Below are 18,966 nucleotides of genomic sequence, written 5' to 3'. Positions count from 1 at the left end.
TAGGTGGGGCAAAGGATGCTACTCTTTCCTTTGTAGAGTAGGCTACATTCCAGCCATGCAAAGTCAGAGGTTTCTACAAGTGTCTCTTCCCACCCCTTCACATATTTTCATCCATGCAATCACAGTTCAAGGACACATTCCAGCCAATCAAACACTTGAGGAGACTACAGAAATAGGGCTTGTGAGAGGTGTGGCCTGAGAAGAAGGGGTGTGGCCAGAGACTCGATAGAGGGGCCTGGAGGGGGCTCCATTTTGCACATAGACCTTAGGTTCCCCAAACGTGTTCTAGACCATGGTTATAGCCTTATGAACATTGCCACTGAGTCATATGAGACAGGTAATTAGTAATCCCATTTAACATTTAAAATATAGTTTGAACGGAGTATAATTTATTTGGCTTGGTCAAAGTCATCTAAAAAGTTGATGATTAGGCATAGATTGGAAGCGGGTTTGATGGTTTTTTTAATTTGCCATTTTTATAGTCTGCCTTTGCTGAAAGATCTCAGAGTAGAAATACATAAAATCAAAGTTAAGCAGTAATATCAAAACAGGCCAACATGAATTCCATACAACAAAATGACAGCAGCCCTAAAAGTCTAATCCAATGTACCACACCCCTTTTTAAAGTGCCCAGAAATGGACATAAAATTCCAGATGAGGTGTGACTAATGCAGAATAAAGTGGAACTGTTGCTTCTTGTTATTTGGAAACTGTGGTTTGATTAATGCAGCCTAAAATCACAGTAGGCCTTTTGCAGCCTTTTCATATGTGCTGTTTCCAAGCAGGGTACAGTGGTACCTCGTGTTATGGACGGAATCCGTTTCGGAGGCCCGTCCGTAATGTGAAATGCCTGCAACTCGAAGCGCTGCGTCTGCGCAGGCACGTGGTGCGATTTGGTGCTTCTGCACATGTGCGAAGCGCAATTTCGCGCTTCTGCACATGCATGAGCGGCGAAACCCGGAAGTAACCTGTTCCGGTACTTCCAGGTTGCTGCGGGACGTAACGCGAAAAGACACAACATGAAGTGGACACAACACAAGGTATGACTGTATCTCCCATCTTATTACTGTTTGTGAATATATGTTTGCTTCACTATGTGCAAAGCTTTGCATTTGTCTCTGATGAATTACATTTTTTAGTTTCCACTCAATTTTCCCCACAAGTCATGCTACTTTTAGAACTTTGCACACTGTTTTCTTTTGGGGAGAAGGTGGAGGCAAGATTGATGTAGAATCTGATGGATCACTTAAGATTAATTGGCTTTAGACACCAGGCCTTTTTGCATGGGTGAGCATACTTGTTAAGGAAATGCAAACTTTTTCCACCAGGCCTTTGGCTTTTAATTATCTATGGCCTTGTTGCATAGTGGAATGTTTTAATCTAGCTTTAAAAAAATAAAATTATCTTTTAGACAAGTTTTTTTTTTAAAAATAATCTGGTTTTAATGTATGTGTTATTGTTGTTTTTTGCTTAGAATACTTTTTGTGGTTTTTTTGGTCATGTTTGAAAATGATTAATATATTTAATAAATAATAACATCTAAAGACCCCTGGCTCTCCACCCCGCCACATCATACAGATGACTAATATTATTTAAAAGTTGGTGGAAAGCCAGGGGAATCAGAGGTGGCTGAACATCAGGAAGAATTTTCCGGCAGTAAGAGCTGTTTGACAGTGGAACAGACGCCCCTGAGAGGCGGTGGACTCCCTTTCCTTGGAGGTTGGATGGTCACCTGTCATGTATGAGCTAGTTGAGATTCTTGTACAGTGGTGCCTCGCAAGACGAAAAGAATCCGTTCCGCGATTCTCTTCGTCTAGCGGTTTTTTCGTCTTGCGAAGCAACCCCATTAGCGGCTAAGCGGATTAGCGCTATTAGCGATTTAGCGCTATTAGCGGCTTAGCGGGCTTAGCGGCTAAGGTGTTAAAAGGCTATTAACGGCTTAGCCGCTTTGAAAAAGGGGGGGGAAGCGGGGGGGAAATGGCGAGACTCGCAAAACGTTTTCGTCTTGTGAAGCAAGCCCATAGGGAAATTCGTCTTGCGAAGCGCCTCCGCGACGGAAAACCCTTTCGTCTTGCGGGTTTTTCGTCTTGCGAGGCATTCGTCTTGCAGGGCACCACTGTATTGCAGTGGGTTCTTTTTAACTCTACAATTCTATGATGCTTCACTACCCTTTGGGGGGGGTAGTGTCTGTAGCTTTTCAATTGGTTACTATTTAAATTACTCCTGTTGTGAAGTGTGTGTGTGTGTGTGTGTGTGTGTGTGTGTGTGTGTGTGTGTCATATACATTTTAGCTTTGTAGAGACATGTGATAGCCTTCCTGCATTTCAAGGCCCTACTGTTTATAATTTCCCCCTCTGTATATATGTGTATAATATTCAAAGAGAACAGTTTTTGTATTTGATGGAAATGGGCTGCAGCCCATGGAAGCTTATATAATAATAAAACTGTTAGGCCTTTAAGTTGCCACAACACTCTGCATTGTCTTTTTCCCAAATTGCTGCCATTTGACAGGTGCTGCTGCCTGTTTTATTTTTCTCCATTCAGTGTGCTGCTGCTGCTGCATGGGAAGAACAAATGCCTGCCTCCAGTAGTAGGCACTCTGGGCATAAGCAAATCTTCAAAAAAGATAAGAGTGCCTTTGTTAAATTTTAGAGGTTATTTAAACTTCCAGTTGATGGTAACAGACGACAACATCACAGAATGAGACTTGAATGAGTTGGACAGGTTTTCATCTCTTTGGAGTAAGGAAATTATTTTTAACATTCTGGTCGGTCACAATAGACTAGACTTATTTTTTATGCTTGCACAGTGGGCTAGACATTAACTACCGGTTAGTGTTTGGAGGTTATATAAATAAATATCCCAACAGTGATACAAAAAATGAAAACACTTTTGTGCTATTCTTCTGCAACTTCATTCTCTAGATATTCCTCAATCAAAATAAGCCATGAATTGCCATGTGGTTCTTACACACACACACACACACACACACAGAGAGAGAGAGAGAGAGAGAGAGAGAGAGAGAGAGAGAGAGAGAGAGAGAGAGCCTAGTTAAAGAAAAGTATGCCTTATTCTTACAGCTTTGGGGGTCACCTCTGCTTACCATAGAGAATTCAGACTGATAATACTCAAACACTATACACATAAGTCAAAAGAACTCCACAAAATTATGTTTAATATTTTAGATATTTCTCATCTCTGTAGAATCTTAGACCAGTAGTGGTTCTTGTGAGAAAGTCACATGAAGGGTGAAAATAGAATATTTTGTCCATTTTCATAGTAGACATTTCACTTCCCTTAATATCACTACAAACTGTTTTAGAGGTCAGTAGTACCCCAAAACCCTTTAAAAACTTCATTAAAAGGTAAAGGTACCCCTGACCATTAACAAAACCCAGCAAAACCCAGCACGGTGATTCTTGCATTCATTCCATAAAGATGCTGCAATTCAGACAGCAGCAAGTCCATGCCTAAGATAACTTTACACTGGCTCCCACACCATTTCAGGACTCTTCCTACTTGTGTGTTGTGTAGTATGCCAGTTAGTCCTTACTTGTTAGCCTACCAAGTGTTAAATAGTAGGCAGAAATAATTACTGGCTGATAAAGCTTATAGTGTAAGAATAAATGCCTGGGAACCACAAAAATTAAGCCAGTTAAGTCTTATAATTACTTTGTTTTGCTCAAAATTACAAACATGCCTGAGGTAAGCAATTAAAGATGCCAATAAAATTATTATTTATGGTCATGACTTCCCATGAAAAACCTAAAGGGCACATTCAGGAAGTTTTTAGCAGTCTGGCTATACTACATCAGCTTTGAAACAAGAGGAAAATTACTTCCAAAAATAGGCTTCTGCATGTCCAGTGCTATGGATTATAAATCCAGAGAGCTTAATGTCTCCAGGAGCAGCTGTTTCATTCCTGAATCCCAACAGGAACTGCACAGGTTTTGCTGAAACTTATAAGCCACTAACAGTTCAGTCTTGCACATATATATTCAAAAGGAAGCCCTGCTGAGTTCATTGGACTTAGGCATTGCAACTTAACAAAGTTTTGTGAATTGTCAGTGCAGGATCTTAAAATTCTTGGTGGGGGAGGGGGGAAGTGTACAAGAATATGATAATGTAAAGCTCATCTCAACCCATTTCTTTTTTGTGGAATCATACTTGCTGCTGTCCAAAGTTTTTAATTGTCTAATCATCTTAATGTCAATAGATGGATTAAATCTATTTACGTTTGGATATTACAAATAGTGTTTTTGTGGATATTGAAGGGAATATAGATAAATTAGAGTTTAATTAACAGCTTTTTCATCATCACTAGTAGAAAATGCTATGCCGCACTCGTTTTAAATAATCAAAACGGATTTGGTTTTTAAAATGTCATTCTGTCTTGCACCAACAATTTAAAGCCCTCCTGCTCCCTTCATTGGTTGATGAATGTTCAGCTAAATTGATTAATGCTTGAAGCCCTGTTCTTTTCAATTTGATGCAGCTTCAGTGCATCCTTTCATTGGCCAGGTCTGGACTTAGACATTAATTGGCATATGGGCAGTTGTTGCTGTGTTTCTGTGTTGTGAAAGTGAGTGAAGCTTACAGTGAAATATGTGTGGTGTTACACTGGAAGTGTAGCTATTTCCACTTCAAGCAGAAACCATACCACACTTCTTGATATATCACAGGCAGTCTAGATGGAGCTCCAGTTGGGACTATATTTGCCCTTCCAACTCAAACCCATGTTCTTAGGAAAAGCAGGCAGTTTGACTCTATCCTGCCACTGATGTACCTGTAGCATCTGTCAAAATTCATCGAGTGTCATGTTTTAGGGATCAGCTTTGTATGACTTGGCATATTCATAGAAACATTGCTTCATGCCTCCCAATTCCAGCCTCCACACATCTATGCTTGGTGGGCTGAAATACACAATTCTAGAGTGACAGGCAGCAACAGCTGCCAATTACAACACGACTTCCGAACTCCTGCTGATTGATCGGCCTCTTAGAACTCTGCTCAGTGTTTGTGAGACACAAACTGCAAACACATTTGCAGATAAAAAAAGCTTTTCTTGTAATGTTATGGAAGGAGGTGTTAGAAAAGGTATTTTTACTAGTTTGGGACCAATCTTATAGCCTGTTGAAAAGGATATGTTTCTGAAAGGTGTTCATACTCTTTATAGGAAGGGAATTTCACAGTTGTATATAACAAATAATACTGTATTTACTCGAGTCTAATATGCCATTGAATTTAATGCACATCTCAATTTTCAGAACCTTGAAACCAAAAAAAGTGTTTGCTGGTGAATGTAAATGTTCCATCGAATCTAATGCGCACCTTAATTTTCACCACGTAATTTGGCCCCAAAAGGTGATCGTTAGATTCAAGTAAATACAGTAGTTCTCTATGTCTTTCATTATATGGAAGAAATATTTTACACATTTCCCCATCCTGATGCAGCTCTCTTTACTGCCCTCTGTCACTATTATCTGATTTTCTAGCATTTCTTAGAGTTGTACAGGTAGCAACATTCTTTGTTGGTTGCTAGTGCGCTGCTCCAAACTTTTGGCAAGCCAGAAAGGAAGCCTCGTGTCTAATTATGGAAAGCAGCTCAGATCTGATAGAACCTGGAATTCACTGCACACACTTCACTACTGTGTCTCATAGGAAGAGAGCATGAGGTACCTTCTCAGATCAGGCAGTTCTTCTTTGTCTTGTGTTTCCCATTAGAATTTCAGGCTTATCAGCCTTTAACTAGTGCTATATATGCATTGCTGTGGAAGGGAATGCTGCACCAGTTGAATTTCTGCCCGTCATATAACTGTTAAAGGCATAAAACTTCTGTGAGGAATCAATCGCCTTCAGCATGGTGGGCTACCAGTAAATGTCTGAATTGAGTGAACGTGTTTAGCACAAATGGTAGCATGGTGGGCTACCAGTAAATGTCTGAATTGAGTGAACGTGTTTAGCACAAATATTTAATGTTGTGCTGATTCTTCTGTGTTTTGTTTGTGTGCAATTCAAGTCAAAACAGCCCTTGTGTTCTGGCTGCATCAGGTAATGGGAAAACAAACTTCTGTCATCAAGAGGATTGTAGGTACCTGTTGCTAAGTCCATTAAGGATATTTATAACTGAGGTTTGATAGCCAGGATGTGAAGTAAGCCAAAGACACTCTGGCACTAGCAGTCGGCCCAGTTAAATGAACTGCAGCTTAGAGGATAACGCTCATGCTCTCTCAATATAGACACCTAATCTCCCATTCAAAAACATTTACTCTGTGTGCACGTTTGCAGCCTACCTTCTATCGCTTTCTGTAAAGAAGTGCAGTGTTCCCTTTCACACCTTTTGGATAGAGGACTGGTAGTAATATGTTTTCCCCTCAGGTTTTCCCCAAACTAAGGATACATTCCAACAAACACCTGGAAGCCTCATTAATTCCAATGGAATTGTTTTAGATAACACTGTCCTGTTGAAACCAATGGGACATTAAAAGACTTGGCATTGCTTGAATCTTGCCCTGTTAATAATATCCTAACAAAATTCCCAAGGCACGTTTTATAATTGGGTAATGCACTCTGTTGTTGAGAGACAATGGAGAACGCCTCTGAGAGTGAAATCAAACCACTGTGCTAGCAGCACTGAAGTGACCTCCACAGGGCACAAGCCTGGGCAGTGTGTATGGAGGTCCTGGGCCCAGATGATAAGAACCCCTCTCTAGCTTGCTGATGTGGTCCAAAGGAAAACAGAGCAATACGTTTGGCACCACCTTGGTGAGAGCTGAGTGCAGGGTGAGGACCAAAGGTGGACAAACTACCACAGAAAGAGCACAATGTGTCCCTACCAGAGGTACTCCTCCTCCCCTAACACCCCCTCCCCATACACATGCAATAACTGCTTCTTTTAAATTAACTTAAAATTAAAGAGTTTCAGCATGAAACTGTATGCTCCTTATCTTAGCTACTTCAAATGGAAAGTAACAATTAAGGCAAGACTACACCTTTGTGTTTCACTTTACCTGGTTAAGATTTCACAGCTCTGTTTATGGGTGGTGATTCTTAGCAGTTTTATTGACATTATACCTAATTAAGGCTTTTTATTGTTAGTGACATGAAGAGTCGGACACGACTAAACAACAACCACAATTGTTATAGAAAATCAGTTCACAGAGTAGTCCTGTGTTTTATAAATGTAGAAGTTGAAGTTATCAACACTGACAAATGGAAGCCCATTTACCTAAGCATACTGTTTTCATGATGTAATATTTTTACTGGTTTGTTAACTTTGGCAAAGTTAGATACCCTTCGCACAGTGCTCTTGGAGTTTAGCAGACTTGTCTCCCTCCTCATTGTTGTTAGCAGCTTACAAACATTAGTGAAAGCTCGCTTCCTCTCCCTCCCTCTGGTGGGCCACACAAACATACTTGTTCCCCAGATGGTAAGCAGAGGATCTGACAGGTTGTGGCTTGCCTCTAGCCATGCAGGAAGTGTGTAGGAGAGCTGGAAATTGATATGGTGTGTGTTCAGGTGCCAGTCACTGAATTACCCTTTTGCGAATATGGATGTACAAAGTAACATATTCCATTTGCCCTCTCAAACATAAGTGTTCAATTAGAATGTGATTAGGACATGGCTGTTTTACACCTTACTTTGCACAGTGATAATGCAGCAAACAAATAAACTGCCTGGTATTTTTCCTTGTGCTCTGCTGGGATAGACTGGGCTTGTCAGTATGCGTCCTAATGCACATAAATGAGAGAAAATAATTTTTTATTCAGTTCCGTACTTACATCTCTTGGTCATGCTGAACTTATTTTCAGGGAAAAGAGCCAGTAAGACCAATGACCCTGTTCCAGGTCAGGGCAGAAAAGTTGCAGGAAGGAGCCTGCCTTGTTTTCTTCAGTGGCTAACTTGTCATGGCAATGGGGAGATGATGCTTTAACTTCTTCTTTAGAAACCCATGAAATTTTCTACAACCATTAGGTATACTGATCTCTGGGAGTCAGACAGGCCCTATGCCCAAAGTATGGGGTAGGTTTTTCTTTTGTGAGAGTAGAATCACAAACTGCATCCTTTAGATTTCTCAGTTCTGAACGGCTGCCCCTTTCTTGCTAGAAGACCCACTCCAGAGCAGCATCCATGAAGAGTCCTGCTGAAAGGCATGTTGAGATTCTGGATAGAAATGTTGCAAATATCCTGAGCATGTGCTAATGTCCCCTTTGAAAATATGGCTCACCTGGATAATGAGATGGGTACCTGACCCCTCAAGTTCTCATGTCTTGATCTTGATCAAATATTGTGTAGGAGACTCAAACATATGTTCTTTAGCCAGGAATGGCTGAATTTTCAAATTCCTACATGCCAGCCTTAGCATTTTAGGGAGCTGGAAACCAGTTGTGCATGTGGCATTTCATTTATTTATTTTAAATAAATAAAATACTTAGTTAAAAAAGAAAAACAGTTACCCCAGCTTTGGATTAATTATTGAAAGTGCTATAAAACCATAGATGATTAGTACTTCTTGGGCTTTGGTTAATGTTAGGTGTTTGTTCTCTTATAGTTTTACATGTGATACCAACAAAATGAGGCTGAGAACGCGGAAAGCTTCTCAGCAGTCAAATCAAAATCACACGCAGCGTGCACTGAGGGTGAAGAGAAAGTACTCAGATGTAGAAGAGAGCTTACCTGTTGGGGGAGGAAAACCTCAGAAAAATGAAACAGGCTTATTATCTTCAATCAAAAAGTTTATTAAAGGAAGCACCCCAAAGGTAAGCTTCAAATATTTTGATCATGCTAATCTATCTATGGAATATTTATCACCACAGTCTTCCCAAAAGGGATTTACATAAAAAAGTTTTAAAACCACAAAAATTCACAATAAAAAGAAATGTAAACACATTAGTTGTATGTGGAATAAGCAGCCTCACATAACCAACATGCTTAAGTCTAATTAATGCATGAAGGGGTTAAGACCATAGAGCAAGCTGTCCTGCCCAGCTTCACTCAACTTGGAAGGGTCTACTTGAGAAGCTCCCATGTGAAGAGTTTTGAGTTGGTTGCTCCGGCTCAGACTGCATGGCTCTCACAAGCCACTCTTGATTTCCTATATCAGTAACCAAGGAACTTTCACCACTCTGTAACTAAGCTAAGTTTTACTTCCTGTGACTTTTTCTGAATGCTGTATGGAAAAGCACATGAATCTGACATTTGGAGTGTTTATAAGTAAGTCGTTTTTAACTTACCAAATGTGTGGTGTTTTTGTATGCCAGTGGGAAACTTTGGAAAGAAGCCTTTTAAGGGGACATTTTGATACTCACTTTAACTGGCACATTTTAAGGTTCTACGGCCTGTATTTCCACACTTGACTTTGCTGCATGTTTTGTGATTTCAAATCTCTGTTAGGGTTCTCTCACCAAAGAGTACTTGCCCTAAACTTGGATCTTGGCATCCAGGAATTCTCCTTTATACCTGTATAAATGTTGGTCCCTTTGAATCAAAATTGTAAACATAATGTCAGAATAAAAACTGGACCTTACAGAATAAATCTTAACACGTCCACTAAGGCCTGTGTGTGGAGTGGCCCTACCAGTTGTGTTGGCTGGGGCATCTAGTGCTCATATTAGAGATAGCTAGACTGCCACTTTATGAAGGGATAGAGAGAGGTTTCTCAAGGGGATTGGCACAGCAAAGCTAGCATGGCCTTAGAATTCTAGTTCACTTTGCGGGGGGGGGGGGGGCAAGCTTCCCATGCAAAATAAGAAGCAGTGAGTGACCTGAAGCTGCAAGGCTACTGAGCTAAGCAGGTGGGGAAGCAATCCTAAAGATAGCAAGAAAGCAGACTTTGTAAAGTTCCCTATGAAGGGAATTACAAAAACATGGGGCCACTACTGAAAAGGCTCTGTCCTTACTATTTCATAAAGCTAATCTCAAGTAGGTTATTATGAGAGTTGGCAGATCTAACATGGCTCCAAATGTTTTAGCACATTAAATTGAACCTGGAAATAAACACCAATGTAGCTGGTGTTGGAATGATGTAATGCAAGGGCAGGCAACCCCCAATGCAAACACTAGCAGGAAGGGGCTTCCCTCCTCTCCTGCCTGCCCCTTCCCCCAATCTTCTCTGGAGGGAACTCCCAGAACAGCACACAGTGGGAGAAGAGAAGAGGTCATTTTGTTGATGGAACAATAAGAAGAGTGCAGATGAATTCCTCCCAGGGTGCTGGAAAAGTGATTCAGCATGTCTTCTCAGTGATAAGAATGGAAACTTCCTGGGAAATTTCCATCATTCAGGTTGGTGACAATGGAGCAGACTTTAATTGGGATTATCTCAAGAGAGAAAGTTCCTCATCTACCCTATTCTTGTTTCACACCAGAATGCAGGACATTTTGTAAAAAGCTCATACTTTAGTAGAGCCATGTGTTTCCCAGTAATAACTTTACACAAAGCTCCAAGCAGTGATTTTGGGAGACTTTTAAAGGCAACATTTTAGGTTGTTAGAAAATTTCAGTTTGTAGTACCCCAAATATAGGTAACAAAAGCAGCCAGTCCTCATACAGCTATTATAATCTTAGAATACAAGTGTTGAAAAGAAAGAAGTTTGAGCCTTCTGTTTCTCCCTTCCCTCCTATAGTGTAACAATTTCTATAATTGTATTTTTCTATAGAGCTGTATAAGTACGAGGAATATTTTTTAAAAAACAAACAAACCAAAAGCTTGGACTTTGAAGGTTCCAACTTGAGTCTTTGAGCACACACAAGAAACCAACACACCCAACCACACTTTTGTCCCAGGCGGGGATGGGACCTGTGCAGCTTTCACTTGCTTTCAACTGAAGGGCCCCTTTATTTCAGCCTTTTATGACATATTTTCTGCCAAAACAGTCAGAGCTGAACCTTATGAAATGAGAGATGTGGAAACGAAAACGTGGTAGATGCTAACAGTGCCACCACCATGAGCATAAAAGTGAGGATCAGTTTTTAAAAGGGCATAGAAAGTTTGTTAGTAACCTACATATCAGATAATAAATTGTTTATGCTTTATTCTTTAAGGATGAAAGAGAACATCCTGCAAAGAGGAGTAGAACTGAACGTGATATAGATGACAACTTGATTACATCCACTCCTCGAACAGGAGAAAAACCTAACAAACAGATTTCTCGAGTTAGGCGGAAAAGTCAAGTGAATGGAGGTTTGTAAATATTCTACTCAAGTGACTCCTATGAAGCCTTTGGTCTTTCTACACCATTGAAGTAATTAAGATTTTGTGTCCTGGTTTCATGGAAGAGAAAATTTGAGCCTGCAGTGCCAGGAGTGCACATTGGTTATTGGGCAGCATATAAATATTTAAAACCAACTTATTTGGGTGGTTTAGAAGTAAACCTAGTGCCTTTATTGTGTAAAATACATTGCAGGTTTTTTTCTTGATGTTTACAGTAGCCCAATCTGACATAAGTCAAAATGGTTGGGTCCTTAGAGAAGTTAGTTTAAGAAAATTCACAGAAGAAAAGTTTGCAGTCCCCTCCTTTCCTCCCTTAGCCCCCACCCCGAGCTACTTGTGACCCTCACCCACAGTAGGCTCTGCAGAGTATTGGTTGGCCATCCTGAACAATATTAGAAGGGCAGGGAGGACTCCTGAAGGAAGGAAGGGATGGGCTGTGATTTTCATTTAGTTACCATCTTAGGATCCATGCATGGTACGGGAGGATTTCTCCCTCCCACAGCAGCCCCCTGCACAACATCAAACATTGTCCAGAGAAGATTTTGGGGGGCATTGGGGGCGTGGATCTGCTGAAGGTAGAAGGGAACACAAAACCATATCTCCATGAACTTTCTTAATTAAACTTATCTTAGAATCCAGAATTATTTATTTTGTTATAAACAAAGGCTAAAAGAGTGTTTTGCCTTACTGAACTAGGGTTTGAAATGTGATGCGTGTCCACTCAAACCTCTTGACAAGAGTAGCCAACATGGTGCCCTCCAAATCTTGGGCTATAGCTCCATTGTCCTTGAGCATTGGCCATGTTGACTAGAACTGATAGGAGTTGAAGTCCAACAACATATGGAGGGCAACACATTGGCTGACCCCACCCCACCTACACTGTAGTGGTTAATGATGTTTGGCAATGGGGCAGAGCACTCTTGCATAGCTTGTAGCTGCATAGATAGCAGAATCACCCGCTCCTTTTCCTCCTTCAGTGACATGGGCTATATTGTTTGCATTGGGGACAGTTAATGCTTAACATGCTGAACTGCATTTTTGTTTTACACAAATGGATCACTTAAGAAAAGAAAGAAAACAGTATTATTTTCCCTTAGGAAGGAGAGGATAGTTGGGTGAGTTGGCTGCTCCACTCAATGCAAATTGAGCTGTTCTTACCTTGGGTAGGAGGGAAACTGACCCTTCAGTTCCCTTTCCCTTCCATATTTAAGAAGGCCCTGACAACTGAGTGGACAGAGCCTGCGGGTGGGTGGGTGTCTGACTTTAGTATCTATCTGATATTCCAGATAGATTATGGTGAAAGCAGCCACTGTATATTATTGGATACATGTTGTGAGCAAATAACTGTGTCTTTAATAGGGATTTGGTAGTCAGAGGTGACCAATTGTGATGCTGCCTGCTTTACTGCCTTGAAGACTGCAGGCCACAGGATCTGCCTTAATCTCATCAGCTCTTTATGGGTTTCCTAGATATTGAGTGGCTGTTCTGGTGTTTAATTGCAGGGGTTTTTGTGTGTTTTTTTTACTGTAAAACAAACGCAGAAACCACTTGTTCCAGTTTTAAGAGGATTAAACTCCTGAAATAAGTATTTGTTGAACTAAGCATGTGTTTGTATGGATTGAAAATATTGCCTACTGAAATCCTGATAAGAAACAAAAATATTGCTATTGCTACTCATACGTATTGACTGTGTTTGGATGTAATGCCAGCTCCCCTTTCGCCTCCAGTATGGCTGCAAGGAGAAGTCTGCCTCAGGCAGCAAAATGTCTTGTTCTGGCCCTGGAAATTTACTTGAAGATACTGTGTGACTTGCTCATTCCAACCTATGTAGTAAAAATGACATCAGGAACAATGTGAGCATTGTACAATACTGTCAAGTCAAATGTTTTGTGTCTGCATTCTAGAAGCTGGAAATTATGAAATGACAAACCAGCATGTTAGGCAAAATGGAAAATTGGAAGATAATCCCGCAACCGGCAGCCCTCCACGGACTACTTTACTGGGGACCATATTTTCTCCCGTCTTCAATTTTTTCTCACCAGCAAATAAAAATGGCAAGTATTATGCAAAACCATGTTTAATGTGTTATATACACTTAAAAATAAAATAGCAATTTAGAAAAAGTAATCTCCTGTCTCAATGCTGGGCGAAAGATAGGTATGTTTTGATTACTCTTTTTTTAAAAAATATTTAAAGATTCTGAAGCTAAGAATGAAATAAGAATGTTAATTCTTACCTAAGTGCAATAGCAATTTGTGAACCAAAAACATCATTTCAGGGACAGCCGGCTCAGACTCTCCGGGGCAAGCTGTTGAAGCTGAAGAAATAGTGAAGCAGCTTGATATGGAGCAGGTGGATGAGATTATCACTAGCACTGCAACTTCAGCCAATGGAGCATCATATACTAGCCAAGCAGTGCAAGTCAGATCAACGATCAACAATGGCTTGGAGGAAGTAGAGGATGTAACTGATCGTGATTTGCCTCCTCTCACTGGTAAGAACCAGGCATATTTTGGTGTGGTTGTTTTTAAATCTTATGTACATGACTAATTTTGGGGGGTTGGGGGGGTACGCCCTCACTCTTCTGAACCGAATGGCTCAGGGACACAGGATTCTCCATGACCAGCATGGTTGTGCGGTCTGCATGGCTACCTTTCCATGATTTGTTGGGAGAGAATGATGTCCTAAACTTCCCTTCCTTGAGATACTCCAAGCGTTTCTATAGCCATGGACTACAGGAGCAGAGAAGCTTTTATCTGGACTTATTCTGTTGAACAGTGCTCTGCAATTTTGAATGGGAATGGTACAAATCTAGTTTACCTGAGCATGAATTAACAATTGTTGTTGTTGTTGTTATTACTATCATTCTTATTTATCCACCCTTCACACTAAGGTCCCAGGGTGGGTTACAACAATAAAAACACCATGTTGAAAACAGTTGAAAACACTTTACAATCACAGAAATAATGGGGGTCTTAAAAATGTACATCTCAAATGTCAGAAGCCAGGGGAAAGAGGTGTATCTTCTGCCTTCACTGAAAGATATATAATGCCAGGTGCACCTCTGTGAGGAGGGAGTTTCACAACTTAGAACTAAATACAGTGGTACCTCTAGTTACAAACTTAATTTGTTCTGGAGGTCCGTTCTTAACCTGAAACTGTTCTTAACTAGAGGCGTGCTTTCGCTGATGGGGCCTTTTGCTGCTGCTGCGCCTCCGGCACACGATTTCCGTTCTCGTCCTGGGGCAAAGTTCTCAACTCAAAGTGACGCTTCCAGGTTAGCGGAGTTTGTAACCTGAAGTGTTTGTAACCTGAGATGTTTGTAACTCGAGGTACCACTGTAATTGCATTGAGTGTCTTAGTGCCAAAGAAAGAAAAGAAAACCAAAGGGAATAACTCTTTGGTGGATGAGAATGTAGCCAAAGAAATGGATGGTGGTTTTTTCTGTCTTACGTTTGTACATTCTAGTTTCAGTGTGTCATTAACTATGCTCTGTTGTAACATTCAAATGAAATTATAGCTGACACTTGAAACTTAGCATTTAAGACTTTAATAGATTGATAAAAGCTGTTATTAGAGGTGAAACAGTTATATGTAGGACCATTCTGGGGAGGTTCCCACTAATTATTTTAGTAGTATTATATTTTTACATATATCCTACCTCTCCCCCACACCAGGACTGATGGAAGCTTACACAGATTAAATAAAGGTAAAGGTACCCCTGCCCGTACGGGCCAGTCGTGTCCGACTCTAGGGTTGCGCGCTCATCTCGCTCAAGAGGCCGTGAGCCGGCGCCGTCCGAAGACACTTCCGGGTCACGTGGCCAGCGTGACGAAGCTGCAGCTGGCAAGCCAGCACCAGCGCAGCACACGGAAACGCCGTTTACCTTCCCGCTATAAAGCGGTACCTATTTATCTACTTGCACTTAAGGGTGCTTTCGAACTGCTAGGTGGGCAGGAGCTGGGACCGAATGACGGGAGCTCACCCCGCCGCGGGGATTCGAACCGCCGACCATACAATCAGCAAGTCCTAGGCACTGAGGTTTTACCTACAGCGCCACCCGTGCCCCACACAGATTAAATAGAACAGACTAAAAAAAAAAAAATCAATCCTTCAAATGTGATTCAATGTAATTTAAGGCAAAAATGGAGACTAGAAATATTTTGATTATTGAATATTCCACTTAGCTGCTAACTGGAGCTTTCCTCCCCTCTTCAGATGAACTAATGAGGAGCTTTTGTGTTTATTAGCACCAGTATCTCCGGACAGTGGTTACTCATCAGCTCATGCGGAAGGTGCCTATGAGGAAGACTGGGAAGTTTTTGATCCGTATGTGTTCATGTTTGATTTCACTTTGTAATTCTAGATATGACATTTTGAGAAATAAAATACTTTGCCCTCTTTGTGAGTCAGTGTTGAAGACTGCAGTACTTAACATTTATTTTGAGCACAATACTGCAGCAGTTCTACCAGCCTCAGTTGTAGAGCCATAGCAGTAAAATCAACAATTATTTATTTGAACCCTCTTTATACTGCTCTTCATCAAAATTGATTTCAGTGGAGTTTACAAGGTTTAAGAAGAATAAAATATACATTACGTTCTCTAACAGCAAACTCAGCTAGTGAGCACTGACAAGAGTATGGCCAAAACTTGGCTGCTGAGAAACAAGGAAGAGATATTGATGTGCTCAAGGGAACCATATGGTTTGCAGAAATGAAAGGGGGGGGGGGAAGGAAAATGTATGGAGGCATTTGAAAAAAACAACCCAGTGAGGACTGCATGCTTACTGGTTACAGAATTCTTGATGTCTGGGGGGGGGGAATAAACTGAGGGGGGGGGCGTGGTGGAATAGAATAGAATATTTTGGAAGAGAGCCGAGCCAGCTGTCTAGAACCCTGAGCAGGAGCATGCCACGCTGCTGCAACATTTACAGCTCCCACTCACATACAGGTACTTCCCCATTTGTGCATGATCAGCACGTGCATGACTGCTGACAGGCGCACTGCAAGGGGGTGGGGCAGAATGGAGTGGGCTTATATCATCCCGCTGGTGCGTGCGATGCCTTAGAAGGTACCCCCATGTAAATGGGGATCTGCCTGTATGTACATAAAACGTTTATACATAAAAAAGACCTGCAGGTAAAAGAAAAATCAACAGTCCTTAGATGAGTGAATAAAAAGGTTTTATCTCAAAACATCTTCATTTGATCCCAAAACATTACAATTGCACACGCACGCCACATCCCATTGAATCATACAGGAAAGTTTTCCAGGGCTTCCCAGATTAGTTGTGTGTCTATTTCCATCCTGCATCCAGTGGGGACTGGGATTGCTGAAGATGTCTTCTTACCTCCCTGGTGGTTCATTACATTAGCCTGCCAGGGCGGCTTTCCAAATTTGTCCCAAGAGTTGTAAAGCAGCAGATGTAATAAATTACCAAACCGTATATTGGTTTGCCTTTCTTCTAGGTACTACTTCATCAAACATGTTCCACCACTAACAGAAGAACAACTTAATCGGAAGCCTGCTCTTCCATTGAAAACGAGAAGCACACCAGAATTTTCTTTAGTTCTAGACTTGGTAAGGAATACATATTGGCATTAGTTATGATAGAAAGGTGTGTGTGTGTGTGTGTGTGTGTGTGTGTGTGTGTGAGAGAGAGAGAGAGAGAGAGAGAGAGAGAGAGAGAGAGATGTATGCTGTGCAAATTGCAGGTGGGAGGGCTTCATTTCCGAGCATACTTTATTTCTACCTGCCTTCTAAGTCATCTCATTTTCTTAATTCTTTATAGGATGAAACACTAGTCCACTGTAGTCTAAATGAACTGGAAGATGCTGCACTCACATTTCCAGTCCTTTTCCAAGATGTCATTTACCAGGTAATCAAAACCACGTTCCGGTGAAGTATAAAACTGCTTATATAAATTAAATGTGCAAACACTTGTCATGCACATGGTGTCTTCTTGCCCTCCTGGAACATTGGCAATTAAGCAGTATTGATTACATTCTTTGAAATTTTGTCAAGCAAGTCCTCAGATATTAGATGTATTGTGACACACTGCTTCTTCCTTCTACACTTGCATACTTTTACACTTCCTTTTCATTTATTTGTAAAGAGCTCAAGCATGAGGAAGCCAGAAGGCTTCCTCTTCACTGTCTTTCTATGTGGCAGCTTTTCTCCCTGCCAGCAGGTGGAGGCAGGAGTTCTGGAAGCTTAAATAATTTTACTACAGAAGAGCTTAGTGCAGACTTGCTTTTCTGCCCTGCCTGAGTAAAATCGACCCATGCTATTCTGCTCAGAAGGGATTAAAAATACAGATCTGGGAATAACTTGTGCAGATCCATCTCTTCCTTCATAGTTAGGTGCTGCTTGTGTGGCAGGAGTTGCTTTTGTTGATGGAGACTACCAGATTGCTAGCTGTCGGTTGTGCTTCACAACATATTCTTAGCTTCCATCTACCGTGTGTACAACAATTCGGTCAGCCAAGAACAGAGGAAAGAGGAAGAGTTGGAGGTGTGTTCCAGCAACTGCCAAAGATGCTGCACTGACCCCGGCTGTTGTTCTCAGGTCCCTATTGTGTGATGTACCTAGGAGTAGCAACAGCTTCCCTTCATGTAATTTGCATGATATTGGACTCCTCTGTAGTATCTTTGGAGAATGACATCAGGCACCTTAAATGGACTCTTGTCCAGGTATTTTACCCTAATTTTAAAACTTCCATTTTGTCTTTTTGTTCTGTAAAACCCTCCAAAATTCTGAGGCTTAAAATGAGGTATTTCCTTTCCCCAGAAGAAATCAGGTTTAGTGACATCAATGTTCAGCTTCCTCTTTAATTAGATAAGTTAGGAAGTTACCTTTGAATATTTTGGATAATAAAAGCAAGAGCTGAAAATTGGCTGATAGCATCATCTTCTTTTCTGTGGCTTGCCAATATTACATCTTGCTGAGAACAGCTGAGAACAGCTGAGAAGTAAACACTACTTTATGAGGTTTCTTTATATAAATATTGCTGAAGTGAGCAACAACACATTTGAGTCTTGGGTGGAATAAATGTAGAGTTCCAATTTTACAAACCCCTCCTTGGTTCTTGGGCTGGGCTATTGTTTAGGGGGTGGTGTTTGGGGTGGGGTTGTTGTTGCTGTTGCTGTTAAACTGTAAAATCCAAAATAAAAATCCTAAAAATTATGTGGAAAGTATTCAATAGTTTTGATATTTTGTTTAGTGTTTATAACTACTTTTGTTACATTAGTAGTTAAGCAATTTTTTTATATGTTATAAGCTGCCCTGAGCATAGTTTTAAATTTGGATAGGTGGCATACAAATAAAATGATTGATTGAGTGATTGGTTTCTTGGCAGTCCTTTTCTGCCTAGCACAGGGCTAGCACCATAAAACTTGATTTTTGCAAACTTGGACATTTAGTTAGGAGTTTAGTGACCTCTGTTCCTCAACCTTTGTAATCCTCTATCCACTTATTCCACTTCCAGTCTCATAAAAAGCTCCTCCAGAGTAAGCAGGTTAAGAACTGCAGCTGTAAATGTTCTAGACCTGGTCCTAACCCTTAAGTATTTTGCCTCTCAAGCCAAATGCTCACATCTGGAAGTACCTTTCATTGCTTTGAGGGGAAACCAGTTTCCAAGTATGCTTGAAATTGCGAAATTGCAGTCACGGCCATCTATGGCTATAGATAAACAGAGTTTGCCCCTATTCTATTTTGATATGGGCCCAGTGAAAATGGCAAGGAAGTTTGAAGTGTCA

The 18,966-nt window shown here is 40.9% G+C and overlaps 1 protein-coding gene across 4 annotated transcripts in view; it reads left to right on the top strand.

The window, feature by feature from the left end:
• Window positions 1-18,966, top strand: part of CTDSPL2 (CTD small phosphatase like 2) — a 39,475-nt gene that overhangs the window by 10,017 nt on the left and 10,492 nt on the right. For 2 of the 4 annotated variants that reach the window (XM_028705291.2, XM_028705290.2), the window contains 7 exons: window positions 8,552-8,759; window positions 11,041-11,179; window positions 13,114-13,263; window positions 13,488-13,703; window positions 15,460-15,538; window positions 16,678-16,789; window positions 17,001-17,087. In XM_028705291.2, coding sequence (XP_028561124.1) covers window positions 8,574-8,759; window positions 11,041-11,179; window positions 13,114-13,263; window positions 13,488-13,703; window positions 15,460-15,538; window positions 16,678-16,789; window positions 17,001-17,087 — 969 coding nt within the window. In that variant the 5' untranslated portion in view covers window positions 8,552-8,573. Of the gene's footprint in view, window positions 1-2,723; window positions 2,742-8,551; window positions 8,760-11,040; window positions 11,180-13,113; window positions 13,264-13,487; window positions 13,704-15,459; window positions 15,539-16,677; window positions 16,790-17,000; window positions 17,088-18,966 lie in introns of those variants that run through there. The other 2 variants (XM_028705292.2, XM_028705293.2) reach the window with 2 other exon arrangements.

This window comes from Podarcis muralis, chromosome 14 (assembly GCF_964188315.1).
Source record: "Podarcis muralis chromosome 14, rPodMur119.hap1.1, whole genome shotgun sequence".
Taxonomy (NCBI): domain Eukaryota; kingdom Metazoa; phylum Chordata; class Lepidosauria; order Squamata; family Lacertidae; genus Podarcis; species Podarcis muralis.
Note: the sequence above shows the minus strand (reverse complement) of the source record. Positions and strands in the feature narration are given on the sequence as shown.